General features: G+C 50.4%; 1 protein-coding gene across 2 annotated transcripts; it reads left to right on the forward strand.

Moving 5' to 3' along the window:
• Positions 1–92: 92 nt before the first annotated feature.
• Positions 93–13,324, forward strand: ISCU (iron-sulfur cluster assembly enzyme). Of its 2 annotated transcripts, XM_053206529.1 has the most exons (6): positions 93–350; positions 2,776–3,530; positions 8,319–8,432; positions 9,277–9,387; positions 11,174–11,252; positions 12,800–13,324. In XM_053206529.1, the coding sequence occupies exons 2-6, from the start codon at positions 3,297–3,299 to the stop codon at positions 12,883–12,885; spliced, it is 624 nt and encodes a 207-aa protein (XP_053062504.1). In that variant the 5' UTR covers positions 93–350; positions 2,776–3,296; the 3' UTR covers positions 12,886–13,324. The 2 variants fall into 2 exon arrangements, with proteins under 2 accessions (XP_053062504.1, XP_026899812.1); XM_027044011.2 differs by lacking the exons at positions 93–350; positions 2,776–3,530 and adding an exon at positions 6,578–6,766.
• Positions 13,325–14,746: the final 1,422 nt, after the last annotated feature.

A 14,746-nucleotide genomic window follows, 5' to 3' on the forward strand; every position in this document is an offset into this window, starting at 1 on the left:
CTCCTTGATAACAAGAGGGCAGAAAGGACAGGACCGTCTGAGACACCCACTTCCTGGGACAATCGGCCGGGGACCATATCCAGGTTCAGCAGCTGCACGGTTACTCCCCCTCAAGATGTCCCGCCACTGTAACCCATAGAAGCCCTCCCCTCGGATGCCCTAGTGGCTTTCTCCTTAAGGAGCCCCTCCGGGGTGGCGAGAGTCTCTTTGTTTCGTCCTCGCCCTCATAAACCTGGTGCCTGTGCTGCTCTTAACCTTGCTGATCGGTTCCATTTTTGAGAACACAACCCCGGCTTTAAAAAACGGTTACAGCTTTGAAGGCTCCTTGGAGATCTCCACGTCTTCTAACGGTAAGTAAGGAGCAGTCGGCACCCTCTTTTCCTATCTTACACGAACTCTCAAACTATGGGCACCTGTTAGCCAGTTAAGAGCGAATGGGGCGTTGCCATTCTCAAAGCCTCGGGTGACAGGTTCCCTGGGTCTCCTCCCAGCTGCGCCCCAAACGGAGTTGGGAACGTGGATGTGTTGGAGACCCAGTTTCCCGATGCATGGGACTTAGAGGAGGGCAAACAACAACTGATGCATCCTGACCGAACTACTCTTTGGTGGACGCCTGAAGGCGCTGGCGGAAACTGACCCCTGACCGCCCGTTTGGGTATCCCGCTCAATTTTCCTCTTTCTGTCTCGACCAGCCTCTCCCTTCGAGAAATGAGTGGAGAAGCCCAGGACTGATCCCCCGGAAATCTTCCCAGGAGTGATCCGGGAGACTTCCAAGGGGTCCTACTCACAGGTTTCCCAAACTACAGTGGAAGGTGGCTACTTGCTTCCGATTCTGACACTCTGGCGTGGCTCATCTCCCCGGTCCGCATTTTCTACCTTTCATCTTCAAACTCCTCTTGTGGAGCTTGTAGCCCTCACCCGGGCCCTGGAGCTTTAGTGAAGGTAAAAAGTTCAACATCTGTACAGACTTTAAGTATGCCTACTTGGTCCTTCATGGCCATGCTGTCATCTGGAGAGAAAGAAACTTTCTAACAGCCACTGGGACTCCTATCGAGTTCCATCAGGAGATAGGTCATTTACTGATCTCGGGGTGGGTGGGTGGGTGGGTGGGTGTGTGTGTGTGTGTGTGTGTGTGTGTTTCAATGTTTATTTATTGTTGAGAGAGTGCAAGCGGGGGAGGGGCAGAGAGAGGGGGACAGAGGATCCGAAGCAGGCTCTGCGCTGGCAGCACAGAGCCCAATATGGGGCTTGAACTCACGAACCATGAGATCATGACTTGAGCTGAAGTTGAACGCTAAGGGACAGAGCCACCCAGGTGCCCATGACCTCAGTCTCTTCCCCCAACACACTGTAAAGGCCACCAAAAAGGACCAGATGAGGTTGCAAAGGGAAATAAAAGGACTGATGCCATAGCCAAACAGGCAGCTAATAGTGTTTCCCCATAAAAACAAAATAGCTCCTCTCTTTGGGGAACCCCCCTTACAACCCATGAAACCCCAATGCAGCGACAAAGAAACCATGAGAGCCCTGTCCTGGCGATTTACCCTCTTGCCCTCGGGATGGCTACAGGATGAACAGGGGAAGATCTTGTTGCCCACCGCTACCAGATGGAAACTGCTTAAAACCTTCCATCAATCATCCACCTGGAAAGAGACGGGACACTTCAGCGGACGTGTGAGTTCTTCACAGGAAATAAAATTAGGCTAGGGGCACCTGGGTGGCTCAGTCGGTTGAGCGTCCGACTTCATCTCAGGTCATGATCTCACGGTCCGTGAGTTCGAGCCCCCCGTCGGGCTCTGTGCTGACAGCTCAGCGCCTGGAGCCTGCTTCCGATTCTGTGTCTCCCTCTCTCTCTGCCCCTCCCCTGCTCATGCTCTGTCTCTCTCTGTCTCAAAAATAAATAAAAACATAAAAAAAAAAAAATTTAGACTGTTGAGCAGGTGGTAGGATCCTGAGAAATATATCAAAAAATAAATAAATAAATAAATAAATAACCCCAAGCACCATCGGGTGGCTCCTCCAAGGAGTCCAACAAACAGGGTCTTATCCTGGGGGAGGATTGGCCGGTATTTGCCAAAAACTCCAGGAATACAGTATCTACTGGTGTGGGTGGGCACCTTCACCAGTTGGATTGAGGTCTTCCCCAGTAGGATGGAAAAGGCCCTGGAAGTAATTAAGACAATTGAACATGAAATTATTCCCCGATCTGGGGTGCCTGTTAAGCGTCCGACTTCGGCTCAGGTCATGATCTCGCAGTTCGTGGGTTCAAACCCCGCATCAGGCTCTGTGCTGACCTCTCAGAGACTGGAACCTGCTTCGGATTCCGTGTCTCCCTCTCTCTCTCTCGGCCCCTCCCCCACTCGTGCTCTGTCTCTCTCTCAAAAGTAAAGAAACATTTTAAAAAATTTAAAAAAAAATTATTCCCCGATTTGGGTTGCTTGAAAGCATTCAGAGTGATAATGGTCCATCACACAGGGCATCTCTGCTGCCCTAGGTATTCGGTACCACCTACATTGTGCCTGGAGACCCCAGTCCTCAGGAAAGGTTGAGAGGGCAAACGGGGTTCTAAAGAGGCACCTAAAAAAAGCTTGCTCAAGAGATGAGCCTCCCCTGCATACGGGTCTTGCCTATTGCCTTGCTGTGAATGAGGAATACTCCTCAGGGCTGGTCTGGCTTTAGCCCCTCCGAGACGCTTTATGGAGACCCTTTCTAACCAACGACATATTATTTGACAAGTAACAAGTCAAACATGTCATTTCTCCTTCCAAATTCCAGAGGGCACTACAAGAAAACGAAAATACCACACAGCGCATACAAGGAGGACCTCTATTTGAGCCCGGGCATCCAGTTCTAGTTCAATCTCTTCCTCCTCCTTCCCCCTCTCTTCGGCCTTCCTGAGAGGACCCCTGCCCGGTGATCCTCTCCACCCCTTCTGCTGGTAAGATTTCAGGAGGAGATGCTTGGATTCGCCACACTCGTCTAAAGCCCTGGCGAGCTCCAGACGATCCTCAGAAGGAAGGAGACAAGTACAACTGTGAGCCTATTGAAGACCTACAATTTCTCTTCAAGAAGTGCAGAGAAGTGCTCCGCCCCTTAAACGTCTCATAACAACACCATGACCCCTAGGGCTTTAATATTTCTATATCTCACACTCTTATGGTGCCGGCCGCCACGGGGAATCCTCGAGTGGGTTCCATTAATTGCCGCTGCCTTTATCTTAACTGACTGCTGGATCTGTGGGAAGGATTCTTTAGGCACAGTCGTCCCAGCCCCCACGTCTGTGTGGCTCTGAGCCAATGACACTGTCACCCCCTTCATCTCCTCTACCAGTCCTTTCCCCGGCGCTCACGTTGAATGGCTGTTCTTCAAAGCCTGGAAGGAGGATACGGAAACTAAAAGGAACAACACCCCTTGGTCCAGTGGTACCCTCACCCTCACCCGGTTGGACCGACCCCACCTCAACGCCAGTGCCGTCTTCCCAATCTGCTTTGAAAATTCAACGTCCATCCCACACCCGGGTCTCTTCACAGGTAATCTCCCCACATCTCAATGTAATCGCACATCCCAAGTCACTAGAAGGAGACCTGGAACTCTTCCCGCTGTAGTTCTCTCAGTGCGTGTAAGAACACTGATAAATATCACCTTTTCCTCCACGTTTCCTCCGAGCCCAGTATCCCCCAAAGCGCACAACCTCCTGCACCGCAGGCGATGTCCGTGTAGCCAGAAGGTCTACCGTCTCTTATAATTCATTCAGCAAATTTAAGTCTGGCGTCCACACCCCTCCTCTCCCAAGAATTCTTCCTCAAAACATATCCCTCCAGCTTCCTTGCATCCACCATACGGGAAAGACTCAGACGCCTCCCTAATTTGGAGCAGATTGTCAGGGGGCCCCCCTGCAACAAGTAGACCCCAAGCCCTCTTTACTTACGACTTCCACGTAAACCTCCGGGTGGAAGAGGGTTTGTTCTGTGGAACCAGGGAGTACATCACGCTGCCGCCCTTATGGAGAGGGCGGTGCTTCCTCGCTTTCATAGCTCCCCCAGCTGATGATGCGCCTGGTTCCAGCAGCATGCTGCAGGTTCTAAATGATCCTTGACCAGGGTCCGAAGGGTGGCTATTGCTCCCCTTCTGGTCTCTTTGTTCACTGGATTGTCGGGAGCATCTGGAACAGCCCTAGGAGGCACCTCCGTAGACCTCTCAGCACAACTGGCCAAGACATTGAGGGAGACCATCAAGGGGATACAAACACCTGCACAGCAGGTAAACTCCTTGGCAGGAGTCACACTTCAAAACCGACAGGCCTATGGGGTGCCTGGGTGGCTCAGTCGGTTAAGCATCTGACTTCGGCTCAGGTCATGATCTCACGGTTCATGGGTTTGAGCCCCACCTCAGGCTCTGTGCTGACAGCTCAGAGGCTGGAGCCTGCTTCACATTCTGTGTCTCCCTCTCTCTCTCCCTGTCCCTCGCTCATGCTCGCTCTCTCTCTCAAAAATGAATAAACGTTAAAAAAAATAAAAACATTTTTAAAAATAAAAAACCGACAGGCCTGAGACTTGCTAACCTCAAGTGCGGGGGGTGATCCTGTGCCTTCCTTAAGGAAGAACGTTGTTTCTACATCAATAACGGGACAGATGGCCACACGTCTCGATTCCTCCAACAGTCTGGTCATCTCCATAGAGGCTCTTTCCAATTGGTGGGGCTCCCTAAGGGCTCAACTGTTGGCGCTGGCTTTGGCCACTAACAGCTCCCTTATTAACCCCTTCCTTAATGCTCCTCTTAGGACTTTATATTCTCAATGCACTCACCTGGTTTGTTGCTTCTCGCCCAGAGTCCTTTACACCTGCAAATGGTCCTGTCAGTGTACCCAGCAATGGAAGTGCCACTAGACCTTTACGGGGGGCCACGAGACAGACCCCACAGGGAGGGACTCTAGCTGCCACTCATCTCCATGCCCCATCCCAGCATGAAGAAGTCCGAGAGGTCACCACCCACATACCCCAAGGGCAGTTGGGGTCACCTCCTCTAAGGGGGGACTGTGACAGGAGACAGACTGACCTTGGGCAGATAGGGATAAGTGGCCCCTTGTTAATAGCAGAGCAGAAAGTACAGGACTGTCTGAGACACCCACTTCCTGGAACAATCTGCCAGGGACCATATCCGTGTTCATTAGCTGCACAGTTACACCTCAAAAGGTCCCACCATTGTAGCCCATACAAGCCCTCCCTCTCCAACGCCTTAAGGAGCCTCCTCTTTAAGGAGCCCCTTCCAGGTCACAGGGGTGTCTTTGTTTCACTCTCGTCCTAATAAACTTGGTGCTTGTGCTGCTCTTAACCTTTTTGGTCAGTTCCATTCTTTGGCTACATCAGAACACGATCGTGGGTTTTAAAAAGCGGTTACACATTTACATACGTGTAAAAGTACTCATAGAGGAAAAACTCCCTAACACAGCGCATGTTCCATCGCAACTTTAGACAGAAGTCGAGCCTTTGTACAGAAGTGCAGGCCATAGAGGAAGTCATGAAGTGATGACTGAAGGGAAGGGTTTGGCGCCATCTTGAGAAGGTCAAAAGGAATCTAGGCATAAACGCCTGCCTTCCCACCTAGCCCGACCTGGTGTTTGTTTCAGTCTCCGCAGTAACTGAGCCTCAAACGCAGAGAAAACAAGTTTTCAGGGGAAGGATCAATTGCACCATTCACAAGAAAAACCCATTTCCCAAAGAGATTCCTCCCCTTTATGTAATACCTGGTGCCTACTGGGCATTAAATATATGTGTGAGTTTTCTGGTTTTTTAAGATCATATTCTGCAAACCTCGATTAATAAATCACATTACTACACTTATTTAGAAACTCTTCATTTCCAAGCATTGTCATATAAATTATCTCTTTATGAAAAGAGAAATAGATGCAGACATAAATTCATATCTGCACTTCTTTAAAAATCAGGGCATGATGTGTTCGCGTCCTCAAGCTCACTTTTTAGTAGGAAAATACTGATGTTTATTTGTTGCCTCTCTCCCTCATTAGCAAGGTTAATTATGTAAGCAATGAATGTGTTTTTTCTTTCCCTTGGATCCCCAAAGACTAGTACAGCGCCTTGCCACATGGTAGGTACTCAACGTTTATTTGCTCAATGAATGAATTGTCCTTGAATTAGTACAAACGTCAGGATCAAGGCTTAAAGAGGTGATGTCATTCGCACAGGGTCACACGGGAACCAGGGTTGTCAGAGCTTCCCAAATTAGCCTGCCTGGGCAACCTTGGACAAGTTACTAAATCTCTCTGACCCTCAACTCCTGAAGCTGAAAAGTGGGGGTAAGAGAAGTAGACTGGGTGATCCACTGCGCCCACTCCGGCGGTAGGCTTTGTGAACGCAAATCTGGGTCCCCATTGCAGCTTCAGCACCCCCTCAGAGCCACAACCCTACAGGAAGAATTAGCCCTCCGCCTTGGATCTTTTAGCTCCGTGTCCCGCCCACCCCCGGAGGGGCGTGGTCAAGGCGGGGCCAAACGGGGACCCGTGCACAGAGGGGAAGGACGCAGGCGCGAAATCGCGGTGACGTAAAAGGGTGCGCGCTCTAAGCGGAGGGCCGACTCGCGGGCGCACCCCTCCCCTCGGTCTCGCGCTCGGCCTGCGCAGGCGCAAGCCCGCAAGATGGCTGCGGCTGGAGCGGGCCGTCTGAGGCGGGCTGCGTCCGCCCTGCTGCTCCGAAGCCCGCGCGTGCCCGCCCGGGAGCTGTCGGCTCCGGCCCGGCTGTATCACAAGAAGGTAGGGGCTGATGAGGGGCTGCGCGGGGCCCGCACCGGCAAGGGGGCGGGAGGACGAGGACCACCTGAGGGACTCAGGTATGTCAGCGCCCGGCGGAGGCCCGGCCTGGAGAGGAGCGGTTGCGGGGTCGTGCGCGGCCTCGGGAGCCCCCAGTGCAGCCAGGGTGGGGGCCGTCCCCTCGCGCGCCTCTGCCTGGACTAGCTTTCGTTTGCTGCGCAGTGACTACCTGCGCCTGAAATAAAACTAACCGCTGCCCGCGATTTCGGGCATCCCAGCCTTAAAACGCAACAGCCCGGGAAGGAGGCCTCTGTTGTAATCTGGCAGCCTGACTTCGGGGATAAACACACACACTGGCACGGGCTCCGGCTTCAGCCAGGCTATTGCCCTGGCCAGGTGACCTTGGGGAAGTCACTGCTCTGCGCTGAACCTGTTTTCCCCATTTGTAAAATGAGGTCTTGGCATTCATCTACACGAGCTAGGTAGTGCTTGTGGAGTCCTCGGCCTGGTGCCCAACACACGGGGATCATCTGTGGTGCGGTTCTTGCTGTCGGAGCCCTTAGGCTCCGAGTGGAGTCAGACTCGTCATCCACAGTCACAATATTTTAATTTTTGTCTTTTTTGGCGGACGGAAAGGAAAGGAGCCGGGGGTGTAGGGATAGGTGCGTAGTTTGCAGCCCTTGCCTTCCGCGGGCGTGGAGTCCCCTAGACATGAAACTCTCCCACTCAGAAGAGGACTACCTGAAGGACGCGGTAAATCAACATGGGGCAAAAAGTCCAGATTTAGCTTACTATTTTGTACGTCCTTGGGCTTGGAGTCAAAATCCGTGGTCGGATAAGTGGGGAAAGCAAACTGGAAGGTAGGGAGACTTACGACTAACTGGTAGACAAGCCTCGAGGTTACATTAAAGCCTTTTGTATGCCAGATTATCATTCCGTTCTGGCTTCTGCAGGGTTGCAGGGACTTCGCTCCTCCCCCACCCAGGGGTGTGTTTTGTTGACAATACACGCTCCGCGAACGTGGGCTAGCAGCCTTTCAACCACCAGGGTGCGCTGCTCCACCAGAGCGATTTCAGGGCCTTGAAATACAGTCATAGGACGGTTATTTTATCACACAAATGCATTCCATAGCATTGTTCCTCCTGGAACATTCTCCTTGAGGTTTCTGGGCAGTCCTTCAATTGCTGGACCATAATTCATTTTAGAATTGTTAATAGTAATCATTACCCTTTGAAGATGGATTTTATTTGGAAATAACATAAATGCTATTTGATCCCAATGACTTGTGATTAAAAACCCTGTGGAATTAAGACATGATTTTGCTGATTTTCCTCCAGCATCTCAAATGTCTGAAGGTAGTTGGAGAAGAGCTACAAAAAGATGGGGTTATAAAGTCTCATGGACATAAAGTGTAAGCCCTTCTGCTGAGGTGAAGTTTGGTGTTCAGCGATTGTTTGTCAGGTTCTGCTTGCTGGCTGCAAGGAGCTTACCATCAAGGGGGGGGGGCGGTAACAAGAAAGAGTGATCATGTCTTCTCTTAACGTTCTCATTTCAGGTTGTTGATCATTATGAAAATCCTAGGAATGTAGGGTCCCTTGACAAGACATCAAAAAACGTTGGAACCGGATTGGTGGGAGCGCCGGCTTGTGGTGATGTGATGAAATTACAGGTGCCACTGGTTTTCATCTTTTAGTTCACAAACCATTTGCACCTACAGCATTTCATTTGGTCTCCATCTGGATTCCTAGGACGGGATGGGATGAGCTGCTGTCACCAATCATTAGAGTGGGAGCTGAGTGTTAGTTCTCCTTCTTAATACACTATGCCGACCCCTTCTGACAGAGTAAACCAGTCTCCCTTTTCTACTGTCTCAGCTTAAATTCCAGCCTCAGCTCGGTAGAGTTTCAAAGGAAAACCACAACCGTTCAGTTAGTAATCCCCGGTGAGACAGGAAATGGCAGTATATGAACCCTCCCCCCAAATGGGAGACAACACAAAGGGAGGGACTGGCACTTTGGGTAAACTGTAACTTTGACCACATCTACTTCACCTTGGGGAGTGAGTAGGAAGCTTGCCAGAGGTCTTCATGCCTGTCTTGGAAAACAGAAAGGGGAGGCAGGAGGGAACCACTAGATGTCATTTCATGCCAAACTAAAAAGCATTAACCAGAGGCCTTTATTGCAGACTCCCCCAGGGCTTAAAGATACAGATTGACTGAGAGCCATGAGCAGCAGACCTTCATAGCCAAAAAGCAAGCTAGGATTGCAGAACAAAAACAAAACACGGAGGGAGGGGGGCATTCTTCAGCCTGTCTTTACCAGGTAGGCCTGTATAGTTGTGATAGTTGTTCCTACACTTTTCACCACTGAGCCCTTTGCCGAAGAAAAGCAAATTTAGTAGTCATTAATGCCAGAACTTAAAAGTGTGAAAATTAAGACCAAAGCCCTTAGGGAGAGCCCAAGTTCTACAGGGCGGCACCAGGAATCACTGCTTAACTCCCGTCTCTTTTTCAGATTCAAGTAGATGAACAGGGGAAGATTGTGGATGCCAGGTTTAAAACATTTGGCTGTGGTTCTGCAATTGCTTCCAGCTCATTAGCCACCGAATGGGTAAAAGGGAAGACGGTAAGGTTGCCTACAAACTGAGAGAATTAAATCACATTCCCAACAAACCTGCCTCTGAATTCAGGGAAGGGTCTTGTTGGGGGCAGGGAGTCACTGTGATTTTTTTTCAAAATATTCTAATAATTTTTTAAATTTCTCCTACTCAGGTTTTGATTAAATTCTTCTCCACATTGAGAATTACAGATAATTTTGTTAGGTGTATTTTAATGGGGGCGGGGGGGTTGATCATTTTTATTTGTTCAGGGATTTTGATGGTTTTACTTTTGTTTTTAATTATGTAGAAAAAAGATCTTCACCTCCCCCTCTAACAAAAAAGAACTACAAAGAAATCTGTGGCTTTCTCCCGGGTTGCTGATTATGTTATAATTTCCTAGGAGTTTAAGGATGGGAGAGGTTATATCGTGGTTTGTGTTCTTGTTTATTTCCTTCCATCATATTTCAGGAAGGACTGCAGGTGGCTTGTAAGGATTCGTGAAATAACAAACTAGCCTGTGCTAAAAGAGGGATTAAAGAATCAAAAACAGCGAAGATGGAGGCAAAGTGAACAAATAAATCAGAACAGTGATCCCGATGGCTGATCAGCAGGTCCTCAGAGGGTAGAAATGAGAGAGGCTGGAACATCTTTTCCGTCCTTTTCTCTGCCAAAGCCTCTTTCCCAGCAGCTGCAGAGGTAGAAGGTCCCAAATGCAGTGAAGAGCTGGAGTTTCTAAAATCCAGTCATTAAAACCTCTCCGAAAAGCCAAAATGCAGGGCTGCTTATCTTTGCAGCCCCAAGGGATCAAGTTCAGGGAGCTGAGTCACGGAGGGGTGTGCTTGGGGAGCTGGGCAGCTCCACAGCAATGTGGAGTGCCAGGCCACGTGCCACCCGCCTCCTGGGGCTCAAGGCCTTCTGTCTGGCAAGCTCCTCTGGCGAGCACACACCTAACCTGTTCTGGCAGGAGGTGGCTCTGAAATCATTTGTTAAGCACTGTCCTCAGGGAAAGGGGAAGTGAGACAAGGCACCTGTGCTCCCAGGATCTGGCCTTTGAGTTGTGACCAGAAAGTGGAGGAAAGAGGGCCTTTCTATGACCTTGAAGTCCTCCTATCTGAGTTACTAGGAAGAGAATGTGAAGCATAATCATCGAAGTCAGCAGAATTGGGAAACTGGGGGGCAGATGGGGAAATCTGGCATTCCTTAAGCAGTGGGGCTCCATGCCATGTAGGCCTGCCTCACGTGCCCTTGGGCACTCAACCAAACCCAGGCATCCTTTTCAGTGTGTTTCCAGGAGACAGGTCTTCCTTTAGGCAGAGGAGGGGCCTAAAGAGACCTCTCACCCCAAGACCTGTCTGTGCCACTGGCCTATTTGCCATCTCTCTCACCTCGCTGACACTCTTTAGCACTTCTAGTTGAAGGGATTTATTCTAAACATTTGGTATAAGACCATCAGTAAAGCTGGTATTCACAAAACCAGAATAGGAAATCCCTGCCTTTAAAAAAAAAAAAAAAAAAAAAAAGACTCGTGTCGCTGGCCTCCAGCAGACCCCTAAGGGACTCCTCACTGGCTGGCTTGTGGGACCGTCTTTGTCAGCCTTGCCGACCCTGGCCAAGCCCTGGGGTGTGTGAACTCCACCCTTGAGCGTCCCAGCTGCAGCCTTGATGCACAAGCGAGGGGCCTTTGGGGCTGTTAAAGGGAAACCATCCCCCACCACCCTGTCCGGAGGGTCTCTTTGACCTTCTCTTTTCTTACTGCCTGTTCTTTAAGCGAGAGCATCGCTGCTAAAACTGTTGGTCTTTCACGTGTCTCAGGTAGAGGAAGCCCTGACCATCAAGAACACAGACATCGCCAAGGAGCTCTGCCTTCCCCCCGTGAAACTGCACTGCTCCAGTAAGTCTCTGCTCCAGAATCCAACAAGCTGGGGCAGTTGGGAGTTTGTCATGTATCAGCTGGCATTTGTGCAGGGTCCGGGCAAGTCCATTTTCATCGCGGAGTCTGTCTCTGTAGCCTTGAGAGGGTTAAACCCCAGGTGACACAGTCGTCTCCAGGAGGATCTTCCAGGAGGTCGTGTGTGCTGGGCATCGTGCTGAGCCCTTCGTGGCATCATTTCTCAGCCTCAGAAACGTCTGCTAGTCCACAGAAGGTGTCCTTACGTCTCCCTCTTACAGACCAGGAAAGCGGGGCTCAGGTTAAAGCGCCCCAGTTCCATGGCTTCTAAGTGGGAAAGCCAGCACCTAGCCCCCAATCTCTGATGCCAGAATCTGTGCTGTTCCCACCCCATCGGAGTCCAGTTCAGACCAGTAAAGGTGAAAAGCTTTTGCCACGATCCCATCTGTTGTATGTGTGTTGTCGCGTCCTTTCCCAGGCGCTGTTCCTGTCGAGGTCTGCACCTGTGTACGGGATGACCAGGTCCGCTCGTTCACTAGTCCCCTCTACGCTGTCCTAAGCGAAAGCCCAGATGCCTTAACACCTCTACGTGGCTTTCTAGTTCAGTCTCAGCCTCAAGTCTAAAGCTTTTTCCATCCTCTCTCTCAACCTTCTACGGGAAGGAGGGAATGAGAAATGGCAGCTTCACTTACTGATGGAGGTTTACTGACCACATTAGTTACAAATCAGCAGAGAGCCTGGTCTCCTGCCCAGGGTAAGACCCCCAGGAGAACAGAGTCCTGGGGCAGGGACGTGGAACACAGCCTTCAGGACGTCTGCTGAGACCGGAGTTCTTTCCACCTGAGCTGGACTTTCAAGTACCCAGGAATACAGACCATAGCTCATAAGCATTTTCACACAGCTTCAGAAAACCCCCAGCCGCCTCTTTTGGCCGCCTCCTTGGGTACCGCAGCCTTCAGCTGCCACTCTCTGCCGCTGGCTTGCTTGCTGCTGTCATTCCAGCACTCTTCATTTCTATTTTCCCCCATAGCGTCATTTGTAACATTGACTCCAAAGTAAAAGTGTTCAGGCTTGGGGTCTCTGGAGAGTAACGTGGCAGGTGCCACCTGTTGGCAATACGTAAGTCATGCCAGCTTGCTCAGCCAGCATCCACCACCTTTATTCCTGACCTCCACGTGAGCAGACGAGACCATTTCTCCTGTCCCTCCGATGCATCAGACACTTGGTGCAAGTCCTCACGCTATCCCAGCAAGAAAACAGTGTCCCAGTCCTATAGAAGAGAAAGGGCATTCCAGGAGGCTGAGGGACCAGGCCCAAATCCCACATATTTAAACCCCAGTGTGTCTCCAGAGCCACTGGACAGGAGCAGCCTGGCTCAGGAAACGGCTGGTTGGCTTTCCAGGCTTGCCCGTCGCCCCCCGCACCCTGGCTAGTCGGCTCTGTTAAGCCCTTCCCAGCACCACGGCCCTCCAGCTCTGAAAGATGCGATTCCTAAGACTCTGTCTGTAGAGCCTCCAAACTTAGCTTGTCTTTCCTTGTGCCATTTCCAGTGCTGGCTGAAGACGCGATCAAGGCTGCCCTGGCCGATTACAAACTGAAACAAGAACCCAAGAAGGGAGAGGCAGAGAAGAAATGAGCCCTCAGCGAAGCGACCGGCAGGTCATATACGCTGTTTGTCCACCCGCCACACAATCACCGTAGATGTTCAGAAGCCCCTCACACTACAGTACGAGACCCTCTGAGACACGCACAGCACTGGCTGGTCACGTTGTGGCTCTAATGCAAGCAAAATACACAGTTTACTCGTTCCAGACCCCGTGCTTTCTTTCAGCCCCCTTTTATCGCCTTAACCCAGTTTGTGTATATTTTGAATTGTGTGCATGGCCTCAAAGCTGAAATCAGGAACAAAGTCTGCTGTGCTGGTCCACGAAGTGTACCGATACCTCGTTTCAGCTGACCCTGTCTGAGGAAGATTACCAGTAGAAGGCCTTGGTGTGATTATTTGAGACAGCCAATTATTGTACATAAAACAGATTTGCATATATCTATATATATAATAAAAGAATGTAAGACCATGTTTTTCTCTGGTAAGCCTTGTCTCTTGGATCCCTCACTCACCCCCAGGTGCCGCCCGGAGCCCTCTGGGGCTCCCAGGTACTGAACCGTGACAGCGTGTGCACCTTTCTCAGCAAACTGGTCAGTAAAGACCACTGACAGAGATGGCCAGATGTGTGTCACATTTTATGGAATGGGGTGAAGGTGAAAGGAGAGGGCCATCTCTGTTCGTGGTTCTTTGCAAACTAATAGATTGAGAAATAAATCACATTAAAATACAATGTGATAAATAAATTAGCACAGGTCTTTATAGTAGGGATTCCTCCCTGTGGGAGGAAAGGCTGTTAACGTTTCAGAGAACTGTCCCAGCTATTTGGAACCTTGACTTTAAAAATGAATTCAGCTACAATTTTGACCCAAGAAATTGATTTGGGTATGTATAGATCACTGATGGAATTCAGATTCATACTAAAGACTGTGACAGTACGACTTTAAAAAAAAAAAGGGGGGGGTGCCTGGGTGGCTCAGTCAGTTGGGCATCTGACTTGATTTTGGCCCGGGTCGTGATCTCATGGTTTGTGGGTTCGAGCCCTCCATCAGGCTCCATGCTGACAGTGCGAGCCTGCTTGGGATTCTCTCTCTCTCACTCTCTCATTGCCCCTCCCCACTCGCTCGCTCTCTCTCAAAATAAGTAAACAACAACAAAAAAACACCCGGAGGATGAGTTGAAAATGGAGATTTCTAGACCCATCATTCCACTTTAGGTCCCCTTTAGATTCTTTTTTTTTTCCCCCCAATGTTTATTTTTGAGAGAGAGAGAGAGAGAGAGAGAGAGAAACAGTGCAAGTGGGGGAGGGCAGAGAGAGAGGGAAACAGAATCCCAAGCAGGCTCCAGGCTCTGAGCTGTCAGCACAGAGCCCGATGGGGGCTTGAACCCATGAACCGTGAGATCCTGACCTGAGCTGAAGTCAGACACTTAACCGACCGAGCCACCCAGGTGCCCCCCGGCAGGTGATTCTAATGCCTCTGACTTCTGATGGCCTGGGTGGTTCTGGATAGTGGTGGAGGAGCCCAGGCACAGGGAGGGAACTTCCTTTGTCCATTCTCTGCCATGCCCTGCACAGGGGTGGTATTTGAGTAGCTCATTCGGAGCTGTCTGCACATGTACAGTGACCTGAGGTTTTAAAACATCCGTCCCTGGCTCAGGCATGAATAACATTCTACCCAGCATCCCTCCTGACCCTCATCTGCCCCCGGAGCTGTGGGTATCATTTTGAGGTACCCCACAGTCCTGCATCAGCCAAAATCCCACTTAAAAAGGCCCAATTTTCTAGCAAAAACGTGACCTTAGAAAGTACCATCTAACCGTCTGAAATCTCCAACTCTTCAAAAGTAAAAAAAGAAAAAAGAAAACGAAAAGTCCTCTGAGTCCTGGTGGAAGG

This window comes from Acinonyx jubatus, chromosome D3, assembly GCF_027475565.1.
Source record: "Acinonyx jubatus isolate Ajub_Pintada_27869175 chromosome D3, VMU_Ajub_asm_v1.0, whole genome shotgun sequence".
Classification (NCBI taxonomy): domain Eukaryota; kingdom Metazoa; phylum Chordata; class Mammalia; order Carnivora; family Felidae; genus Acinonyx; species Acinonyx jubatus.